Source organism: Lepisosteus oculatus, chromosome 4, assembly GCF_040954835.1.
Source record: "Lepisosteus oculatus isolate fLepOcu1 chromosome 4, fLepOcu1.hap2, whole genome shotgun sequence".
NCBI lineage: Eukaryota > Metazoa > Chordata > Actinopteri > Semionotiformes > Lepisosteidae > Lepisosteus > Lepisosteus oculatus.
In genome coordinates this window covers 2,816,555-2,837,562 of record NC_090699.1, presented here as the reverse complement: position 1 = coordinate 2,837,562, position 21,008 = coordinate 2,816,555, and the positions used below count along the sequence as shown (strand labels likewise).

Sequence of the window (21,008 nt, the reverse complement as noted above, 5' to 3'; positions counted from 1 at the left end):
TAAAGTCTCCTCTATCTATCTATCTCGGCCGCCTGCGCGATTCACCCCTCCCACGGCCGCTGGGACGAGGAACTAGGCGTAGCGCGACAGAGCGGCTCACACCGAGGACCGGCACTGAGCGGGGAGGGAGGGGGAACCGTGCTGGAGGACCAGGCGGGCCGGGGGTGTGGTGGGGGAGACGCGCTCTGAGACGCGGTCTCGCTGGACTCGGGCTTCTGCCTCTTCCACTGCCGTGCCTGCCCGTCGGGGGGTGTCGTCTGTGAGGACCCCTGTGCGGCTCTGTAAGGGGGCCGAGGTGTGGTTGGAAGAATCGGCGGCGTTTCAATTCCCCGGGTCGCCGTCTGGGCGAGAACAGCGGGTTATTAAACCGGCCGGAAGACAAACGCAGCTGAACGAAATCGCTCGGCGACAGCTCGGCGGATGATCTCCGGGCGGCCCCATGCGCAGCGTCCATCGCCTGTACCTGCGAGTCAATCTGTCCTCAGATCCAGACTGAAGACCCATGACTGCAGCCTAGTCTACTCACAGCTGACATCATAGCCTGTACCTGCGAGTCAATCTGTCCTCAGATCCAGACTGAAGACCCATGACTGCAGCCTAGTCTACTCACAGCTGACATCATAGCCTGTACCTGCGAGTCAATCTGTCCTCAGATCCAGACTGAAGACCTACTACCGCAGCCTAGTCTACTCACAGCTGACATCATAGCCTCTACCTACGAGTCAATCTGTCCTCAGATCCAGACTGAAGACCCATGACTGCAGCCTAGTCTACTCACAGCTGACATCATAGCCTGCTGCAGCCATGGCTGCTGGTGCTGCTGTACAGGCCATTGTGTGTCTCTGTGTTGGCCCACCAGGCAGATACATCTGTTCTGACCAGACTATCCTATTCTCCTCCCCACGTCTGGATGGCACCCAGGCTGGGCACCATCTGAGCTGGATGCTGCATCACTGCCATGGATCCAAGAGGGACATCGTGGATATAGCTGTCGTTTAGGAGGATTTACTGGTCCACAGAGATCTGCATGGAGTACTGACACACAGAAGACATGATGGCTGGATTAATACCCTCATTCATTTCTTTCTTTTTTAATTCTATAATCTTAGCATGCCCAGAGGGGTTGGGCAGCCAGTTGACCTTGGACCCCCAGAGGATTTTTTCCCTCCTTACTGAGGGGTTTGTGGTTCCTCTCCTCCGTTGTCTCCTGGTCTTTTCTGTTCTGTATTCACAACTTGAGGGTCACTTGCTATGTTAAGCACCTGGGGGCAACCTTGTTGTGAAAGGCACTATATAAAAATACCTTGAAATGAATGGAATATTCTTTCAAGATGAACAACACGAGTGCTTGTGCCTAGTGCTCTGCTGCTCTAAAATGATAGATTATACGGTCGCATCGCCACCGCCGCCGCCTCCAACCTGATTCTCTCAAAGTTATCGCTCTCAGGCTCTACTGCAGCACCCCTGAGCATTACATGATTAAGCGGTGCGGACGTCATCTCTATTTAATTTCGTTTCAACTCGTTTGAATCATTCTGAATTGATTTCGTCATGTGTACCCGTTCTTTCTATCTCAAAATGTTAGATGTACTCTGGTTTGGATTGTATTTCTTTTGTTATCGTTTATGCAGAAAGTTAAGAAAAAGAACGTTAGAGGTGGTGGTGGCGAGGGCTCCGACCCCCCTGAACCCCGAAAACGCTACATCATTATATGGCTCTGCGGCTCAGGCCCTGCGCCTCCTTCAGGTGTGAAGTTCACAGCTGATAAAAGGAAGAGGAGCTGTTACCTGTAGAAATTCCTTAACTTCCTTCATGTTGTCCTCAAAGACAAACTGCAGGCAGCAAAGATAAAAAGACCATTACCTTTGCTGACCGCCCTGTCTTTCTCACACCTGAAGATGCTCCACAGCCGGGGCTGGAGGGAAACAGGGGTGTTCGGGGGAGGTGTGTCCGAGGCAAACTGTCCGAGGGAGTCCGAGGTGAATCCATGAGTGTAGCAATAGTCCAAGACCGGGTGATCCATCCTGACAGACGAACAGAGTTACAAGCCGGAGCGGGATCTGGCGGAGGGTCAGGGGAATAAAAGGGGGTCACGGGGCCAGACGCTCCCTCATCCCGGACCCAGAAGATCAGGACACCGTGATGAAGCCTGTGCCGCTGAGTCGCTCCTGGGCTTCCGGGTGTCCATCTTCCACAGCTGAGCCCAGACTGGCAGGAACGCCTGGCTTGTATAGCAGGGGGGGCAGGAACCGGAGGCAGGTGCAGGAGATCAACACTAAACTAGGAAGGGCTGGAGCCTCCTTAAGAGGAGGGGCTTACGAGCGTGACAGGTGTTTGTATTAAGGATTCCATTTGCTTGTGGTTCTCTTCCTAAAAGAGGGAACTTGCTTGTGTTTTAGGATGCCTTTGTTGTAAAAGACTTGAGGACAAAATCCTGGCTTTTCTCAGGAGTACAGCCCTGAGATTCCAGTTGGTTGTGACCAGACGACCTCTGAAAATGTCACACTGAACACCAGTGAATCTCAGCTGCAGGAGATTCAGGAGGGACTTACTGTATCCAGACTGATTAACTTCTCAGAGGTGTTGACAAGAAAGTGGGTTTCCATCACAGCACAGGAGTACTGCTTTACACAAACAGTGGTGGGAGTGTGAAACAGGTTCCACAACCCCTTAGAGTAACATGAGATGAGATGGTCGGACTAATTAGTTTCTAGTAATTATCAGACACGCGGGGTGTTGTCAGTCCCTGTGGATGGAAGGAGAGCTGCTGCACACAGAGATCAGGGGCTCGCTGTTGCGCTGGGTGGATGGAGATCACAATCACACCCACATGACACTGCCCTGTCCATCTGCTCCTCTAGCGTCTCTCGGGGGAGAGATGGGCTCGTGACTCTCTGCAGCGCTCCGCAGGTCTGTGCGGCTCACAGGGGGGTCACTGCGCAGGTGAAGCACGAAGCCCTGGACGTACCCTGCTGGCCCACACGCTGCAGGGCAGAGCCAGACAGCAGGCTGGGCTCACTGGCCTGGAGAGAGAGACACAGCAGGCTGGACTGCTCGCAGTAAGAGCTCACACCCGGACAGTGAAATCCTCTGCACCATGTGGAGCTGTGACACCCCTCTGTCACAACACAGCTGGAGGAGATCCTGGAGCCAAATAACTCACAACGATTAAACAGCTGGATGGGCCAGCTGGCCTCCTCTTGTTTGTCACCATCATGCTCTGATCTTCTCATGCTGTGTGAGTGAGTTAGTATTTTATTGTTTTGATTATTGGGAACACAAACAACTGGATTGACTTCACCTGAGCAGCTACTGACATCGACGTTTATTAAAAAAACTTCTCTCTGTCAGGCTGAGTCACTTCTCTTACAACCCCACACCTTCTCAAAACAACAACTACCAAAGCTGTTTCATAACTACAGCTCTAAACCACACCCCCTGACAACCCTAATCACACCCCTAACAACCACACCCCCTAATAATCACACCCCTGCAGCTCTGTGCAGATCCAGGAAGTGAAACTCAGAGATCAGTTTCGTTTTACTAGAAACAGCCTCACTACTGCTACGTCTCTACTGCTCCTCTTTGTGCAGCTTTTACTTGTCAGAAAAAAGGCAGAAGGCACTTTTCCATTTTCTCAGGACCAGTTCAGCTGCTCAGTGTGTCTGGATTTGCTGAAGGATCCAGTGACTCTGCTCTGTGGACACAGTTACTGTAAGGGCTGTAATAAGAACTGCTGGGATCAGGAAGATCAGACTGGGATCTACAGCTGCCCCCAGTGCAGACAGACCTTCACCCCTAGACCTGATCTTCACAGAAACACCATCCTGGCTGAAGTGGTGGAGAAACTGAAGGAGACAGGGTGCAGTGGTCCTCCTCCTGCTCACAGTCCTGCTGGCCCTGGAGATGTGCTGTGTGATGTCTGCACTGGGAGAAAGAGGGGAGCTGTGAAATCCTGTCTGGTGTGTCTGGCCTCTTACTGTCAGACTCACCTCCAGCCTCACTATGAATCTCCTGCTTTCAAGAGACACAAGATGGTTGAGGCCACAGGACAACTGCAGGAGAAGATCTGCTCCACTCATGACAAACTGCTGGAGTTCTATTGCCGTACTGACCAGAAGTGTGTTTGTTATCTTTGTGTAATGGATGAACACAGAGGCCATGATACTGTCTCAGCTGCACCAGGAAGGACTGAGAAACAGGTGAGGACTTTGTGTCTGTTCATAAAGTGTCTAGTACAACATATAAAAAGGATATTTAGGATATTTGGTGCTTTAAGTGTTCTCTGGACTGTATTTACTGTATCTGTAATGCTGGATCTCCACTGCTGAGTCCTGCTCATGTACTCAGCTGTGATCCACACTGTTGTGTCTCTGAAGTGTCTCCTGTTCTTCTGTCTGTTGTTCATTATCTCCTCCTCCTCTCCTTCCCTGTTTCCCTCTTTACTGTCCTCATGAAGCACCAGTGAACCTGTACAACTGCACACAGCACACTCAACACTTATAGAACAGACTGCACCCTCATTAATGCACAACACACTCACCACCTCTAGAACAGACTGCACCCTCATTAATACACAACACACTCAACACTTCTAGAACAGACTGCACCCTCATTAATGCACAGCACACTCAACACCTCTAGAACAGACTGCACCCTCATTAATGCACAGCATGCTCAACACCTCTAGAACAGACTGCACCCTCATTAATGCACAGCACACTCAACACCTCTAGAACAGACTGCACCCTCATTAATGAAGTCCTGCTTTAGTTTCAGCACAATATTATTATTATTTATAATAATAAACTCTATTTTTATATGATAGATTTAAAATGGCTTCTCAAAGCACTTTACAGAACACAAAAGGTAGAAGGTAGAAGGGGGTTTTGGAAAACAGTATAAAAGCAAAGAAGCAGAAACAGACCCACTTAAATTAAAACCCTTCTGAAACAGAAGATTGTGAGTCTGGATTTGAAAGAGCTCAGGGAAGGTGACTCTATGATATCCACAGGGATAGAATTCCAGAGCTGTGGGCTGCAGCAGGAGAAGCCCTGTCACCCAGAGTGCTGGCTTGGGGGACGGACAGGAGACCAGAATTAGAAGAGTGAAGGTTGTGAGGTGGGGAGTAGGATGATAGTAACTCTGACAGGTACTGAGGTGTCAAGCCATGCAGAGACTTTTAGGGGATCATGAGGACACTGAAGTCAACATGAAACCTGATAGGAAGCCAGTTCAGGGACTTCAGGACAGGAGTAATGTGATCACTTGCACTAGACCTAATCAGGATTCTGGCTGCCATATTCTGGACAACTGAAGTTTGTTCAGTGTGGGTTTAGATACCCCAGCGAGTGGATCGTTACTGTAGTTAATATGAGTAAAGATGAAAGAGTTGACCAGCTTTTCAGCAACAATTAGATATAACATAGGACGCAGCCTGGCAGTATTTCTGAGGTGGAAGAATGATGTTTTGATCATTTGTTGAATATGTCATCCTGGATCAGATACCACCCCCAAGTTCTTCAATTTTGACTGTGACTCCAGTACAGTGTCATCCACAGATAAGGATACTGCATTGGTGTGCCAAGAAGCATGACTTCTGTCTTGTCGCAGTTTAAATGAAGGAAATTGTGAGTCGTCCATGTGTTTATGTCAGAGAAGCAATTAGAGCAGACTGTACTGTAGATTTGAGTATCATCAGAACTCATACATGCTGAGGGGTAGGGGCCCAGTGTCAACCCCTGAGGAAGACCAGACTTAATGAGTCCAATTTCAGAGCTACAATCGCAGAGAGAGACAGAGTGAAAGTGATCAGTGAGGTAAGACTGGAACCATTGAAGAGCAGTGTCAGAAACTCCAAACACCGTCTCAAGACAAGAAAGTGAGAGGTCATGGCTGACAGTGTCGAAAGCAGCACTGAGTTCAGTAAGAATGAGGACAGAAAGAGAACCAGAATCAGAAGCCATTACAAGATCATTAGTGACTTTGACCAGGGCACTTTCTGTGCTGTGAGGTTGTCTGAAACCATATTGGAGTTCAAAGAGGATTATTTAACTGGAGTCTAACAGTACATTGTAAACTTTCTGCATGAAAAGGTAATGAAAGGGTATGAAAGTTGGAGAGAGGGTGAAAGTTGTTCAGGCTGTCCAGAGCCATGATTCTCTTTCTCACACAGGGGTAACAGCAGCAGTTGTGAAGCCACTGGTACCACATCAGTGCTCAAGGATTCATTTATTATACTGAGGACTATGGGGCAGAATGCAGAGAAACAGGATTGAAATAAAGTGCTGGGAAGGGGATCTAATAGGCAGGTAGTGGATCTCAGACACATAAACCAGTTAACTGTGGTATAATACCTTCACCTGCTTTATTAAATACAAGACTCACGCTGGGCTCTGCTGGAGTCAATCTGACACAGAACATGTTTCCTTTTGTCCTCTGAAATGATCTGAATTTTCCCAGAAGCAGACAGGATGTGAGATGTGGTCGGACACAGGGTCTGCCTGGTCCAGAACCTCATCCAGCGGTCAAGCACGTCAGCCACAGGGTCTCCTCTGACCACTCAGAGAAACTAGTGGCAACGAGGCTCATCAGCACTGCTGTAGTCCTCTGTTTTGAGATGCCGAGAGCAGTCAGGACACTAGTGTATATTGAGATGAATGAAATCTGAAATCTCTAGATTATGAAGGAACAAGTAATAGGTTTATTCTTCTTCAGGTGTGAGAAGGCTCCACGGCCGAAACGTTGTGTTTTCTTTCTTCTTTTTTTTCAGTATGGAATAAACCTATTGCTTGTTCCTTTGCAGCCTACGCATGCTGACGCAGCTCCCCACCTGAACTATCTCTAGATTATGTTTTATATATAAATTGAAACACAATCATCTTGTTTTTACATTTCACCTCACATACAGATGTGCAGACCCAGGTGTCAGGTGTCTGCTGCGCTGCACACGCTGCCGGTGTAGATTAGACATGAAACAGGAGCATGTCAGACAGGACCAGGAAACACATCTCGTGTGGATAAGACATCAGGAATACAGAGTATGGATTTCCCAGGGTGACTCTAAACGGTATCTCTGTGATGTGATTCTCTTACAGCAGAAATGTCCTGAGTGTCTCTGTTTCTCCACAGAAGCAGCTGGGGGAGATACAGACACAAACCCAGCAGAGACTCCAGGAGAGAGAGAAGAAGCTGCAGGAGCTGAGACAGGCTGTGGAGTCACTCAGAGTGGGTATTCAACAGATGAGTGGACACACAGACACACATTTCCACAGCTGGACACTGGACAGTACCCTTTGGAAACAGAGCATACAGCATAATGTAGTTTGAGTGTTTTCCTGTGTAATAATCCACTGTGTGTCTCCTCCCTCAGAGCTCTGCACGCACAGCAGTACAGGACACTGACAGGATCTTTACTGAGCTGATCCGCTCCATTCAGAGAACACGCTCTGAGGTCACACAGCTGATCAGAGCTCAAGAGAAGGCTGCAGTGAGTCAGGCTGAAGGACTTCTAGAGCGACTGGAGAAGGAGATCGCTGAGCTGAAAAGGAGAGACTCTGAGCTGAACCAGCTCTCACACACAGAGGATCACATCCATTTCCTCCAGGTAACATCACTGCTCTGTGACTCTGCAGTACAGAAGGGTGTCTCTCACACAGAGCTGCTCCTGGCTTCTCCTCAGGAATGTGTGCTGTGTTTGACTGGAAACTCCTCTTTCTCTTCCCTGATTCAGAATTTCCAGTCTGTCTGTGTCCCTCCTGGAGCTGGAGACTCACCCAGCATCCCTGTCCGTCCACACTTCTCTCCTGAGGCAGTGAGGAGAGCTGTCTCTGGACTGAAAGAGCGACTGGAGGATCTCTGCAAGAAGGAATCAATAAAGATTTCCACAACAGGTTAGTAGAGAAACACACTGATGTCTTTCTAGACAGCTTATATATTTCCTGTTTTTCTCTTATATTGTCAATGGATTTCTTGTGCAGTGACTGTATTTATCAGAGCAGCTTATCAGTCAATGATTCAAATTCTAGGTGAAATGTCTTAAAATCTCCAGTCTCACAAATCTTTATGACAGTAAGTGTGTTGTTATATTGTTCTGTATATAGTTTAACAGGAACGTTTTAATAGGGGCTAAAGTCCCAGTCCAGTAGAACATGTTATTCCTGTTACTCTGTTACTGCAGCCCTGATGAGACATTTCTCTGTGTGTCTCCCCAGTGACTGAAGTCTACAGTCTGCTGACTCCAGAGCCCGGGTCCAGAGCAGAGCTTTTACACGGTGAGTCTGTTTTCACAACAGTTCCCCTCTGAAATATACCTGGAGCTCAAACACACAGCAGGAACAGTGATACAGAAACTGATACACACTCTGACACGCACACTGATTCACACTCTGATACATGCTGATACACGTCTGAATTCAGAAAGTCAAGCTTGCAGACAGTCACTCTGTGTGGATCAGAGACACACTGTGTCAAACACACAGATGGACACAGAAGTTCCAGTGGGTGTAGTTTATTTAAGAAAATGCACTTTATTACAACAATGTGCAGTGCACAGTGCTTACAGAGAATACAATTCTGACAACAACTCTTCTACAGAATTTAAATCGTCTCGAAAAGAGTGATTGTCCATTATCAATCATTCTATTTTGCAAGTGGTCAGTGAGGCTGGTTCACACAATAAGAGCCCCTCCAAGCCTCCTGGGTGTTACCACTGGCTGCAGTCCTGGCTTTGAAACTGCGATTGTCCATTTCTCAACAGGAGCACTAAGGAACAGGTTTTTCTGGGTTTTCTTCAGCCCTCAGTACTGTCCAGTGCTCTTTTGCTCTGATGAAACAGTTCAGCAGTTCAGGAGTCGTATAGAAACCAATACTCTCAGGTAGCGGACGTGGGGCGACCTGGTGCTAGGCGGATCTCAGGATATCCGAACGTCAATGCTGAGCCAAGGGGAATGAGAGACCCGGAAATATATATCCCCAGAGAGAGAGACACTTGAAGGACAGCAAAGCACAGGAAACTAGGGACAGGACAGAGTAGGAGCTCCCTCTGGCTGCAGAGGCCATGACAGTACCCCCTCCCCTTCATGGGCGGCTCCTGACGCCCATACAAATAAGCGAGCTGCACAGCACTGGGGGGAGGAAAAACCTCATTTAACTGAAAGGAAACCTCCGGGAGTCCACGGCTGAGAGCTACCCCCTCCTCCAGGGTAGAAACCTTTATTGGGTAGAGGAAGGGGGGGGCAGGGTAGTGCTCCGGAGACATAAAACAAAAAAAGACAAGTAAACAAGCACAAACAACGACAGAAATAAACCTGGGAGACCAGGGTAACAAACCACAATAAACAGATAGGAACCAAGAGTTCTACAGCACAGGGGACAGGGGGACCAGAGAGAAGGGGAAACCAGGAAGTGAAAAAAGCAAAACACCAGGCAGAAACAAACAAAAGGACAAAAACCCGGGAAAATTACCGCAGACTGGGCAATAGGCACATTCAACATTCTATCACTGATATCGGAGTGGACAACCCGAGGAAAGCCAGGCACACGGCCCGCTCACAGGCACAGGAGTCGGAAAAAGAATCTCGCGATTAGAATAGGAGAGCTGAGAGAAAAAAAAAGCCCAGGGGAAAGCAAACTACGGAACAACAAAGAAGGGCCGCTCGCAGGGTCAGTAGGAGGCTCAGCGTTCTGTCACGGATGTCAGAAGGGACAAATCGTGGAGAGGCAGGAGAGTGAAAAGACCCTATGCGTAGTTGTGGAACAGGGGTTAGCCTGGGCTCAGCTGTTCAGGAGTCGTATAGAAACCAATGTCCTCAGGCAGCGGACGTGGGGCGACCTGGTGCTGGGCGGGTCTCAGGACATCCGAACGTCAATGATGAGCGAAGTGGAATGAGAGACCTGGACATATATATCCCCAGAGACAGAGACACCGGAAGGACAGCAAAGCATAAGGAACTGGGGACAGGACAGAGTAGGAGCGCCCTTTGGCTGCAGAGGCCATGACACCTCTCTGGTCACCAGCTCTGGTGCACAGTCATCCAGCTGAGGGCCTTCAGCTTGTTGTCTAGTCCTCTGGGTTGAGTCTTTACCCAGGTCTCCCATGGGATCGTCAGCCCCTCCCCGGTGACCTGTAGGATCATCTGTCTCTCCCTGGTGACTAGTTCCTCCTTCCTCTTCCTTGTATAGTGCCTTTTGTTGGTGCAGAGCTCTGGCAGTCTCATGGTCTCATACCTCCTAGTAGGTCTCCGGTCAGTTTTCTGCTTTAGGACTAGTGTTTGACACCGGATCAGATGCTTCATTGGGAGGGAGAACCACAGCCTCACAAAGTACTGAGAATTGTGACTGATGGGGTCCAGCCCCTAGTGACAGAGGTTGCAGAAGAAGATGCAGTGGAGTTTCAGGGGGAAATTCGGCACATCTCTCCACCTTCCTCACTGTCTGGCACATCTGGTTCCTTGTGATGTACTCGTACCTGTTCCACCATCCCTTGCAGCGCTTGTCTGAGTCTGTCTGACAGAGGGTACACCACGACCAGGTCAGCTAAAGCCAGCAGGGTGTCTGCCTTCAGCACCCTCACTTTCCCCATGAGAGTCAGCGTGCAAGTCTTCCACAGGCCCAGTTACACGTTGACCTTTACGGTCCTCTCTGTCCAGTTTATGTTCTTGTTGTCCTGGCTCTGGAATGAACACCAGTATCATTAGGGGCTCCATGCAAAGCTTGAGACCTTCTGGCGGCATGTTCCTGTCCCTCCAGGGTCCAAAGAGCTTGCCCTTGCTCTTTCTGTTTATTAGCCTCAAGTCTATGGCCCTGCAGTACTGCTCCCTAAACTGCAGCCCACTCTGCAACCCCCTGTCTGAAATCAGGAACAGCGTCATGTGTACTGGGAGATCTTGAGGACTTCCCCTGTGCCTCTGCCTACAGCTCTGTAATGAGAACATAGAGAAGAGGTGAAAGAGGACACTCTTGTCCTACTCCAGATTCCTGGGGGATTAAATCTCAAAGATGTCTGTTCATGTTGACCCTACTGCTTACTTCAGAGTACAGTATCTCTGTCCAGCAGCTGAAACTTTCTCAGAATCTGAAGTGCTCCAGCCCTCTGAACAGATAGCTGTGATTTACTCTGTCAAAGGCTTTCTCCTGGTCCAGGCTCACCACCATCATGGGCACATTCTGGTCCTCGGCCCAGGTGATGGCATCTCTGGTGAGCTGGAGGTTCCAGCTGACTTATCACCCTCCCACCCCACATGTCTGGTCACTGTTGGTGATGTGGGGCAGGGTGGTCCTCAGTCTAATGGCCAGTAGTTTGGACACGATCTTGATGTCCATGCAGAGCATCTTTTGAACCCCTCCTGAAGTGCTGGGAGATGACACCTTCCCTCATCCTGTGTCCAAGCTTTTTGCTGATGGAAGAGCTCTTGTTCCACCTCCACCAGGTCTGCCACTGGGGTGTCCCAGAAGCAGGTGTAGAATTCCTTGGGAAGTCCGTCTTGCCACAGCCCTTTGCCATTCTCCATCTGTCAGAATGTGTCAGAGTCTGAGACCCTGGATTTGTGAATAACTGGAATATTCAGGAGCAGAGCCAGTCTCACAATAATGATGGTATGATGACAGTGCTCTTCCCCTGCAGCTTCACAGACACACAGCCTCTTGTGAGCGGCAGCAGTGTGACTCTGGTACAGGGGCTCCTCTGGGGCCTGTAGGCCTCTCTCTTGTCTGAGAAATGGCTGCTTCTCTTCACACATCAACCAGGCTGATGGGTCAGCAGGAAGAAACAGTCAGGACTTGATCTGTCTGAACAAACAGAGCGATAGGAAAACCCAACATCATTTGTTCTTGATATCCTGCCAAAATAAGAATGTCTTGGGTTATTGTTGGTCAGTCACTAAATCTTTAAGCACAAAAACCTCAAACACTTTTAGACTACAGTCTGCAGACATCAAATACAATTGAACTGGGAATTACACAGTAAAATGCAGGAGAGGTATAAGTTGAAGGTGGAAGAAACAGTATTTCTGTGTATTTTGCGCAGATGAATGTGAAGAGATAGGGGAATGACAGACAAAAAGAAAAAGAATTCACGATGACACACAACCCGTTAAACAGTTTGTTCATTGCTGGCTTGCTGTTTACTGGGACCAACAGTAACAGGAAGCCAACAGCAGGTATAAGTCATCGTAAATGTATTCTGTTCAGTGTTGAAAGAGTGAGCAAACACTCTGTACAGGACATGTTTCTGCAGTTTCACATCAAGAAGAACAGATGTTTGGAAAGCTGTGTCAATTCTACTTGGTAAAAATGACAAATGTTTAAGATCAAGATCTCTTTATTTGCCATATACAATCTCTTGCATTAGGAATTCATCTTTTCACATACAGGACCCCAGCTTGCTCTCCATGAGACACAGACACACAGACAGAGAGAAGCTTGGGTTCACAGTACAGCCTGTTTTCCTCAGAGCAGCTCAGACATGTCAGAGTCAGGTGCTCATGATTAGTTTAAGAGGGGTATTTACTGGGGCTGTAGGGCTCCTCTTACTGGCCAGGGGTAATAACTTTGGGGTCTTTCTCTTCAGCCCAGCTGGTGTTCTCACATGGTCCTGGTCATTAAGAGACCCAGTGGTGTGTTTCACTAAGAATGACACTGGAGTGTCAATATTATTTCACTAGTCCCACCAGAGTGAGTGTGAGAGAGGTTTAAAAAGAAAGGGGAGCAAAAACCGGTTTAGAACATAATGGAAGAGATTCTATTAAAAAATAAACAAGGAAACGGAATACTGGAAGTAACAAATGAGGTTTAATTCTATGAAATGCATGAAGACTTCAAAGGTGAAATGTTGCATATTTTGCTGTCTTACATTACTTTGCAGCATAGAATTAGCTTCTTCTTTTTCTTTTCCAACCTGCAACAGCTTATACAGCTCTCCCACTCTACACAAATAAGTAGAAGATAATGTTTTAAATACTTGACATATTTCCCACACCTTAAACCTATTCACTTTCCTTAAAGGACATTTGTCTCATCATAAATAATAGCTTGCATCTTGTTTTACATTCAGGTTTTTCTGAAATATTCTGTGTTTGGGATAGCAGATATTTTAATGTATACAAATTAGGTACAATTACCATTTTTTGTAAGATACTCTATATCATTTATTTATATTCTACACATGTGTACGATGGATGAGGTTGTCTGAGATGTCTTGATGAATGCATGAGCCATACACAAAAACACAGGAGCGCACTGTCTGTGTGTCAGTCTTCCTGGATCAGGCCTGGTGTGGAGATGTGCTCACCATCGAGTGTAACTGGTCATCTCTCACTGTCCAGCTGATGTCCAGAGATCAGGCAGTGTGACCAGTGAGCAGGACATCACTGTATCTCAGTCAGTGATACTGGTTACTGTGGGAACGGGTCACTCAGGCTGTGTGAGAATTGCCAACACTTTCACTCATCTGACTGAACAAGGAACAGTTTTCAGTATCAATGATTGGTCTTTAAATTTGAAATATTCCTCACTGTTGTTAACAGCAGACTGTTAATTTCTCATCTCTCAATGGCTCAAGCACCAGACTCCAGGGTGTCCTGTGATGTGTCTGTGTGTCTTATTGCCTTGTGCTGCTCAGTCTTATTGAGTGAGACTCCAGTCTTACAGCCACTGCTGCTCACACTCACTGACACTCTGATCCACACTGCAGTGGAGACTGGGGATCCTGAAATGGACTGACTGCAGACTGTAGGATAAACTCTGGTGTAATAACAGGTAAGAAGCAATAATGGTCTTTAATACAATAAAGATCTACTCTCTCTCTTTCTGTAGATGCTGTGAAGCGAGCTCCTATCCCTCAATCACGTATGTACACTGTGTGAAACTCTGCTATCTGACAGCACTGACTGTACTGATATCTTATTACCAGAGTGTGACTGTGATAAACAGTGTCTGTATCTCTGTGGTCCAGTGTGTGACTGTGATTCACAGTGTCTGTGTCTCTGTGTTCCAGTGTGTGACTGTGATTAACAGTGTGTGTATCTCTGTGGTCCAGTGTGAGACTGTGATTCACAGTGTCTGTGTCTCTGTGTTCCAGTGTGTGTCTGTGATTAACAGTGTCTGTATCTCTGTGTTCCAGTGTGTCACTGTGATTAACAGTGTCTGTATCTCTGTGTTCCAGTGTGTGACTGTGATTAACAGTGTGTGTATCTCTGTGTTCCAGTGTGTGACTGTGATTCACAGTGTCTGTATCTCTGTGGTCCAGTGTGTGACTGTGATTAACAGTGTCTGTATCTCTGTGTTCCAGTGTGTCACTGTGATTAACACTGTCTGTATCTCTGTGATCCAGTGTGAGACTGTGATTAACACTGTCTGTATCTCTGTGTTCCAGTGTGTGTCTGCGATTAATAGTGTCTGTATCTCTGTGTTCCAGTGTGAGACTGTGATTAACAGTGTCTGTGTCTCTGTGTTCCAGTGGGTGACTGTGATTAACAGTGTCTGTATCTCTGTGTTCCAGTGTGTCTGTGATTAACAGTGTCTGTATCTCTGTGTTTCAGAATGGCAGTGGATCTGCAGTGCTGCAGGTAGGTCTGTTTCCTCTTGATGACACAGGGGCTGTTTTAAGCCCTCGTGTCAGAGGTTATTGAATACACTCTCAGACGATCTCTTTAGTGTTAATTGGTTGTTCCTGTTAGGTAAATAGAAGATGTATTTCAGTGTCATGTCTGTAATGTAGTACATGAAATCCTATTGGGATCCTTAAGAGATCTTCACCTAGTGGCCAGCAGAAAGTTCTTCCAGAGGGGCTGAAGGTGTTCCAAAACTCGTTCTACCCAAAGGCCATATCCTGTGAGCTCTGCTCACTCCTTTGTCAGTGTCACTCCTTCGTGAGGGTCTTCAGGCTGAATTTTGCAGAGCCTGTGACCCTGGATTTTGAGAATAAATGTGAAATATCTGGAGGAATCAGGAGCAGAGCCAGTAACAATCAGCTGTCCAAATCCTAGGGAACATGACCGTTATACATGAAAAAAATGACAGCAACATCTTCACCTTTTGTAGTACAGAAAATATAAAAAATACAGTCTCTGCTCATTTCTCAGCTGCTGTAATCTTTCTGTTAGTGTCGGTCATTGTCCTCTGTCTCTCTCTTACTCTGGGCTCTCCTGCAGCTTGTTGTCCTCTGTCTCTCTCTCTCTCTTAGTCTGGGCTCTCCTGCAGCTTGTTGTCCTCTGTCTCTCTCTCTCTTACTCTGGGCTCTCCTGCATCTTGTTGTCCTCTGTCTCTCTCTCTCTTACTCTGGGCTCTCCTGCAGCTTGTTGTCCTCTGTCTCTCTCTCTCTTACTCTGGGCTCTCCTGCAGCTTGTTGTCCTCTGTCTCTCTCTCTCTTACTCTGGGCTCTCCTGCAGCTTGTTGTCCTCTGTCTCTCTCTCTCTCTTACTCTGGGCTCTCCTGCAGCTGGTTGTCCTCTGTCTCTCTCTCTCTTACTCTGGGTTTTAAAACAATATCTTCCCATTCCATGTTTAAAAACCAGTTTCCTATCTGAAAATGACATGAACTAGATTTGACTCCCTGTTAACGCATCCTTGTGCCTGGGGACAATTTTTGCTGCCTGTACCTGTTTAACTACAGTATGTCTCCTAACAGCAGTGCCCTTTTTCAGATTACCGTACGTCTTGTAAGACTGGGCCAAAACTCAGAACACACAACAAACCCCAATTTTCTCTGTTTTTATATGTCCTGATTTACAGGAGGTTGTATCAAGTAAGAAAAGTTTATTTTCATCTGGGCATGAATGTTTTTCCCCATATGCTCCCCAGTCTCAGTGTGTGTTTCAGTCTATACTGCCCTGCAGTGTATAAAAGGGGAGTGAAGGCAGGTCTGGTCAGGCTTGTCTGAAGGCACAAGAGAAGCATTATCTCTCTTATAGGGCTTTAAAGCTGTTGCTAAATCCTTGGAAGTAGGGTGAGGTTTTTTTTGCAATATAAGGATTATTTTTGTGTTTTTCTCCATGGTAAGGATTGTTTTTCTTTTTGTACAGTTTGTGGTCTTATTCATCTTGTTTGGTGTTTCTTCCCTCTTTTGCATTGTTTTTCCAGGAAAACTGTAGCTACACTTTGTCTTTTTCCCACTGTGCTGCGCTAGGAAATCAGACCCTTCCCACTGCGCTCCCTGAGGCTGTGATTGATCTGGAGAATAAACCTGAGAGCTGTGAGCTCTACTAAGACAGGCTGCAGTGATGGGGGTTCAGTAAGAGACTCAGTGGAGTGTTTGTCTCAGAATAGATCAGTCATTTCAACATCAGCTCATTAATCACTACTGTCAGTAGAGATTAGGGTTTTTACCTCAGATTTGGGTGTTTCTTTACAGGGCAGGGGGAGTAAATTTAGCTTCTGTGTTTACATATCAGACAGGTCTTTATCTCCTTAGTGTGACACAGTGACTGTGTGTCTAAGAACTTATGTGTGAAAAAAACTACTATAACAGTTGGGGATATGTAATTTGAATTGAGGGACTATTCCTAGGCCAAGAGTAATACAATAAATAATGTATTTCCTGCCAAAATAAGAAGTTCAGTTACTCGTGCCAGCACTGTGAAAGGAAGGAGCAGTAGAGTATTGAGCTGAGAATTGCCCTCCTCTCAGGACAGGGGGTAATTAATTCTGATCTCTCTTTACTGACAGTGTTTCAATGACATGAAGTCAGTCAGTGTCTCTGTGGCCTGTTTTCCTCAGAGCAGCTCAGACATGTCAGGGTCAGGTGCTCATGGTTAGTTTAAGAGGGGTATTTACTGGGGCTGTAGGGCTCCTCTTACTGGCCAGGGGTAATAACTTTGGGGTCTTTCTCTTCAGCCCAGTTGGTGTTCTCACATGGTCCTGGTCATTAAGAGACCCAGTGGTGTGTTTCACTAAGAATGACACTGGAGTGTCAATATTATTTCACTAGTCCCACCAGAGTGAGTGTGTATTGGGGTGTTTGCCTGCGATATTGGGGACCTCGTTTCAAACAGGAGTGATCTAGAGGGTGTCTGTGTTTCCAGACTGATAGACTCTCCTGTGGAGTAAGTCAGTGTTTGACACTGTGTCCTGTTCTACACAGAATAAGTGTGAAATATCAGTGGAAGATGTTGTCATGATGGCTTCAGAGTTGCAGTGTCCAGAAGAGGGCGACCTCTCTCATCACTGAAATAAAGGCGCTCTGAGCCCAGAAATGAATTCAGGTATTAATAATAATTGCTTACACTTATATAGCGCTTTACAGGTAATGGGGACTCCCCTCCACTACCACCAGTGTGTAGCCCCACCTGGATGATGCAACTGCAGCCATAGTGTGCCAGAACACTCCCCACACACCAGCTCTCAGTGGGGAGGAGAGCAGAGTGATGAAGCCAGTTCAGAGAAGGGGGTTATTAGGAGGCCATGATGGGTAAAAGCCAGGGGGAAATTTGGCCAGGACACCAGGGTTAAACCCCTACTCTTTTCAAGAAACACCCTGAGATTTTTAATGACCACACAGGACCTTGGTTTTAAGTCTCATCCACAGGACAGCGCCTGTTTACAGTATCATGTCCCCATCGCTATACTGGGGAATTAGGACCCACATACTGTAGACTGCAGGGTGAGCACCCCCTGTTGGCCCCACTCACACCTCTTCCAGCAGCTGCCTTAGTTTTTTCCAGGAGGTCTCCCATCCAGGTACTGACCAGGCTCACACCTGCTGAGCTGCAGTGGGCTGCCAGTTGTGAGTTGCAGAGTGATATGGCTACTGGTGTTTTTATAAATTCATGTAGGTGACTGTGTCAGCCTTTCTAGGCTCCAGGAGTCAAAAAATAAGAGCTGATAAGAATATCTTTGATCTTCACTAGATTGACAGGCAGACAGGCAAAGGGGAGTATTTACTCAGTATTAAGTATTAATAGTTTACACTGAAGTATTAAGTATGAGGAGAGTATTAAGTCAGTATTCATTAGTCATGCGAATAAAGCTTCTTGAATCGATTAAAACCCCCGTTCGCTCTGGGCATGTATAAGCCCCGCCCCCGTCTCTCAGTGGTCAGAGCTCACTGATTGACAGCTGGTGTCTCCTATCAGAGAGGCGGACAGTGAGCGCTAGCAGTCTGAAGTCAGTATGAGCGCCTCTGTTTCTCTCGTCTTTCTCTCCGGGTTTCTGGGTGTGTTATTTCTGCTTTAAGTTGAACACTTTGGATATTTCTTCGCATTTTCAAAGTAAGTGGGAAGGCTTTCTTATATTTCAGCAAGATTTTGCTTTTTCCATTATATTTTTTTTCTGTAAAAACTTGCATTACACAGTCTTTGAATTCAGCACTTTTTTATTCTGCGTCGTCAGGAAAATGGTCTCAGAGAAGATGAACGAGCTGCTGAACTGGGATTTGAAATAAACCGGTTTAACAGACAGGCTGTCCAGTTTCTTACAGTATACAGGTCGTTGTGGTGGGTTGTGAAGTGTTTGAAAGCGAGTGGTCGGGCTGTAGTTTCTCCTGCAGTCCGGTCGGTCCTGTGTTTATTAATAATGTCGTTTAAAAACATAAAGTTTCATCGCTGTGAAAACAAGTGTTTAATGTTTGTATTTAGAGGATATTGGGATCACTCCCATGTGTAAAACTAGTGAAACAGTGAAGAAGATGTCGTTTCTCTGGAAAGGAAGAGCAGTCATTAGTAATTGACTGGTGTTTCTCTCTCGGTGTGTTTGGGGACAAAGACATTTCACAGTCTGATGGAGTTGAGTTGGACTGTGATCGGCAGGAGCCTGTTGTGATGTTTGTGTTTTATTCCCCAGCTGCTGTGACTCTGGACCCTGATACAGCTCACTGGGGGCTAAGCCTGTCTGAGGATGGGAAGAGAGTGAGATGGGGACAGAGGAAGAGTCTCTCTGACAATCCTCACAGATTTGATCACTGGTCCTGTGTCGTGAGCAGGGAGGCCTTCACCTCAGGGAGACACTACTGGGAGGTGGAGGTGAATGACAGGTGGAGAATAGGAGTGACCAGAGAGTCTGCAGAGAGGAAAGGGGGGTTCATCTTCTCTCCCCAGCGGGGTTACTGGTGTCTGAGATCTCACCGGTCTGATTTCTCTGCTCTCACTGCCCCTGTGACCCGTCTCCCCCTCAGTCTGCGGCCCAGGAAGCTGGGGGTGTGTGTGGATATTGAGGAGAGGAAGGTCTCCTTTTATACAGTGGAGTCCAGAGCTCATGTCTACACTTTCACTGACATGGTCTTCACTCAGGGGGAGAAGATCTATCCTGTCTTCTATACTGGGGATCATAATAAAGACCTTGAGCTGCTGCCTGCTGTCAGTGTGGAGATTAAACCCGTCACTGACTCATGAACACAGGCTGACTCTCTCCCAGCTCTCTGTCCACTGCTCACACTGGGAGACGGGTTTACTGACGGGCAGTGAGATGAGGTCAGAAATATAGTAGAAATATAGTAGTAATTTTAGAACTGATGATGATGAACTGATGATGTTGTGTCGTGTTTAAATGAGTTATATTAAATATTAATTTTTTTAAAATTAAACGGGGGAAAATAACATGTACTAGAGAGGGCGAGATAACTCGCTACCAGCCTGCTGTACTCCTGACTTGTAAATATCTCTGGAAACCCTGCTGTTTTTTTCCCATTTTTAAGAAAATATACTTTTAAAAATGAAATCCCGTGTGAGTCTCTCCTGCGCGCGCCGGTGACCGTGAAGCTGCCAGAACGGGGAGGGACCCGCTGACGTCACCACAGCAGTAGGAATAGGGACTGTGACGCAGACCGGAAGTGGCTCAGGGTGGTTATGGGAGTTGTAGTTTAGCACCAGCGCTGTGCCTGTGAGCAGCTCCAGACCCTGACAATCTAGTACACGGCTCCCCTTAGAGTTACGTTTAACGTTTAAATAAAATCAGTTTTATTTGATCTGTGTCTCAGGGGAAAGTGCGGCGTGGATGCGCTGTGCCCGTTACTCCTTTTCCTGCTCTTTTCTTTATTTGAGTTCCCAATAAATCGAGATAATCACCCGGTGAAAGCTCTGTTTTCCTTCATATTGTAACGCATACGGCCATCAGGGTGTGTAAGAGCCGGCTTACCAGAGCGGTGACGTCGCCGCCCTTCCCTGTGATAGCAGGACTACAGCTACTGGGCTGTAAAGAGATCTCTCTTTGGCTCACCGGCTGGGTCCCTGTCGAGTCACGCGGGAGTCCCGGGTTCGAGCCCCTGGTGGTGGGGGGCTGACCTAATGCGGCAAGGGCGCCCGCCTGAACCCCGAAGCGTTACAATATGAAAGTCCTAAACCGAACCCAGGATTTTACATCTGTTTGGTGGCAGCGGCGAGTTTTTTTCTTCACGGACAGAAACCTGGGCTCCGTGTCAGTCTTGTCTTCCGTCCTGCCGTTTGGACATTTCATGTGGACGATTCTCTGTCCACAGATGGACTGTGTCGTGAGAGGTAGTTTTAACACACTCCCTTGTGCGCTGGTTAGTGTGGTAATTGTGAGACGCTCCCTAGAGCAAGCCGGTTAGAAGATGGCTGAGCTGCTAAATAACTGTTCATGTAAAAAGTGAAGTTAAACGCATTCCTGGTGTTGTGTTCAACCTTGTTTAATTTATATAAACCAGGGTGCCCAATCAGTCGATCGCGGAGTGCTTACAAGTCAATCAATCGCAAGAATGTTTGGCAAAAAACAAATGGGCTATTTAATTATTTACTTTTTTCGATAGCCTAAAATGTCATTCAGATCTGTCCATGTCATGTCATACACTTTACTGCCCTTGTGTGTGTTTCACCCTTGTCGAAAGGGTTGTAAAAGTCTCTTCCCTGAGTGCTGGCTGACACTGAAGAAAGGCTGCAGGAGCTCTGTAATGAGGAGCTGTGTGTGCGCTACCCAAGATCGTTCTCTGGGTTATTGCCGCACAAACCCCGGTGTGTAAAACATTTAGCTGCAGCAGTGTGGGTGTTTAAATGCTCTTGGCTCGTGAACAGCACCCCCCTATCCCAGTGCATTGCCTGTGTAATAGTGCCACATTCAATAAAA

At 47.1% G+C, this 21,008-nt stretch overlaps 1 protein-coding gene across 2 annotated transcripts in view; it reads left to right on the top strand.

Moving 5' to 3' along the window:
• Positions 1–19,646, top strand: part of LOC138238044 (E3 ubiquitin-protein ligase TRIM39-like) — a 34,418-nt gene extending 14,772 nt beyond the window's left edge. Inside the window, exons 2-8 of one of the 2 annotated variants that reach the window (XM_069187850.1) lie at positions 7,132–7,227; positions 7,373–7,606; positions 7,733–7,892; positions 8,214–8,273; positions 13,813–13,845; positions 14,538–14,564; positions 18,774–19,646. In XM_069187850.1, coding sequence (XP_069043951.1) covers positions 7,132–7,227; positions 7,373–7,606; positions 7,733–7,892; positions 8,214–8,273; positions 13,813–13,845; positions 14,538–14,564; positions 18,774–19,321 — 1,158 coding nt within the window. In that variant the 3' untranslated portion in view covers positions 19,322–19,646. The other variant, XM_069187851.1, reaches the window with a different exon arrangement.
• Positions 19,647–21,008: the final 1,362 nt, after the last annotated feature.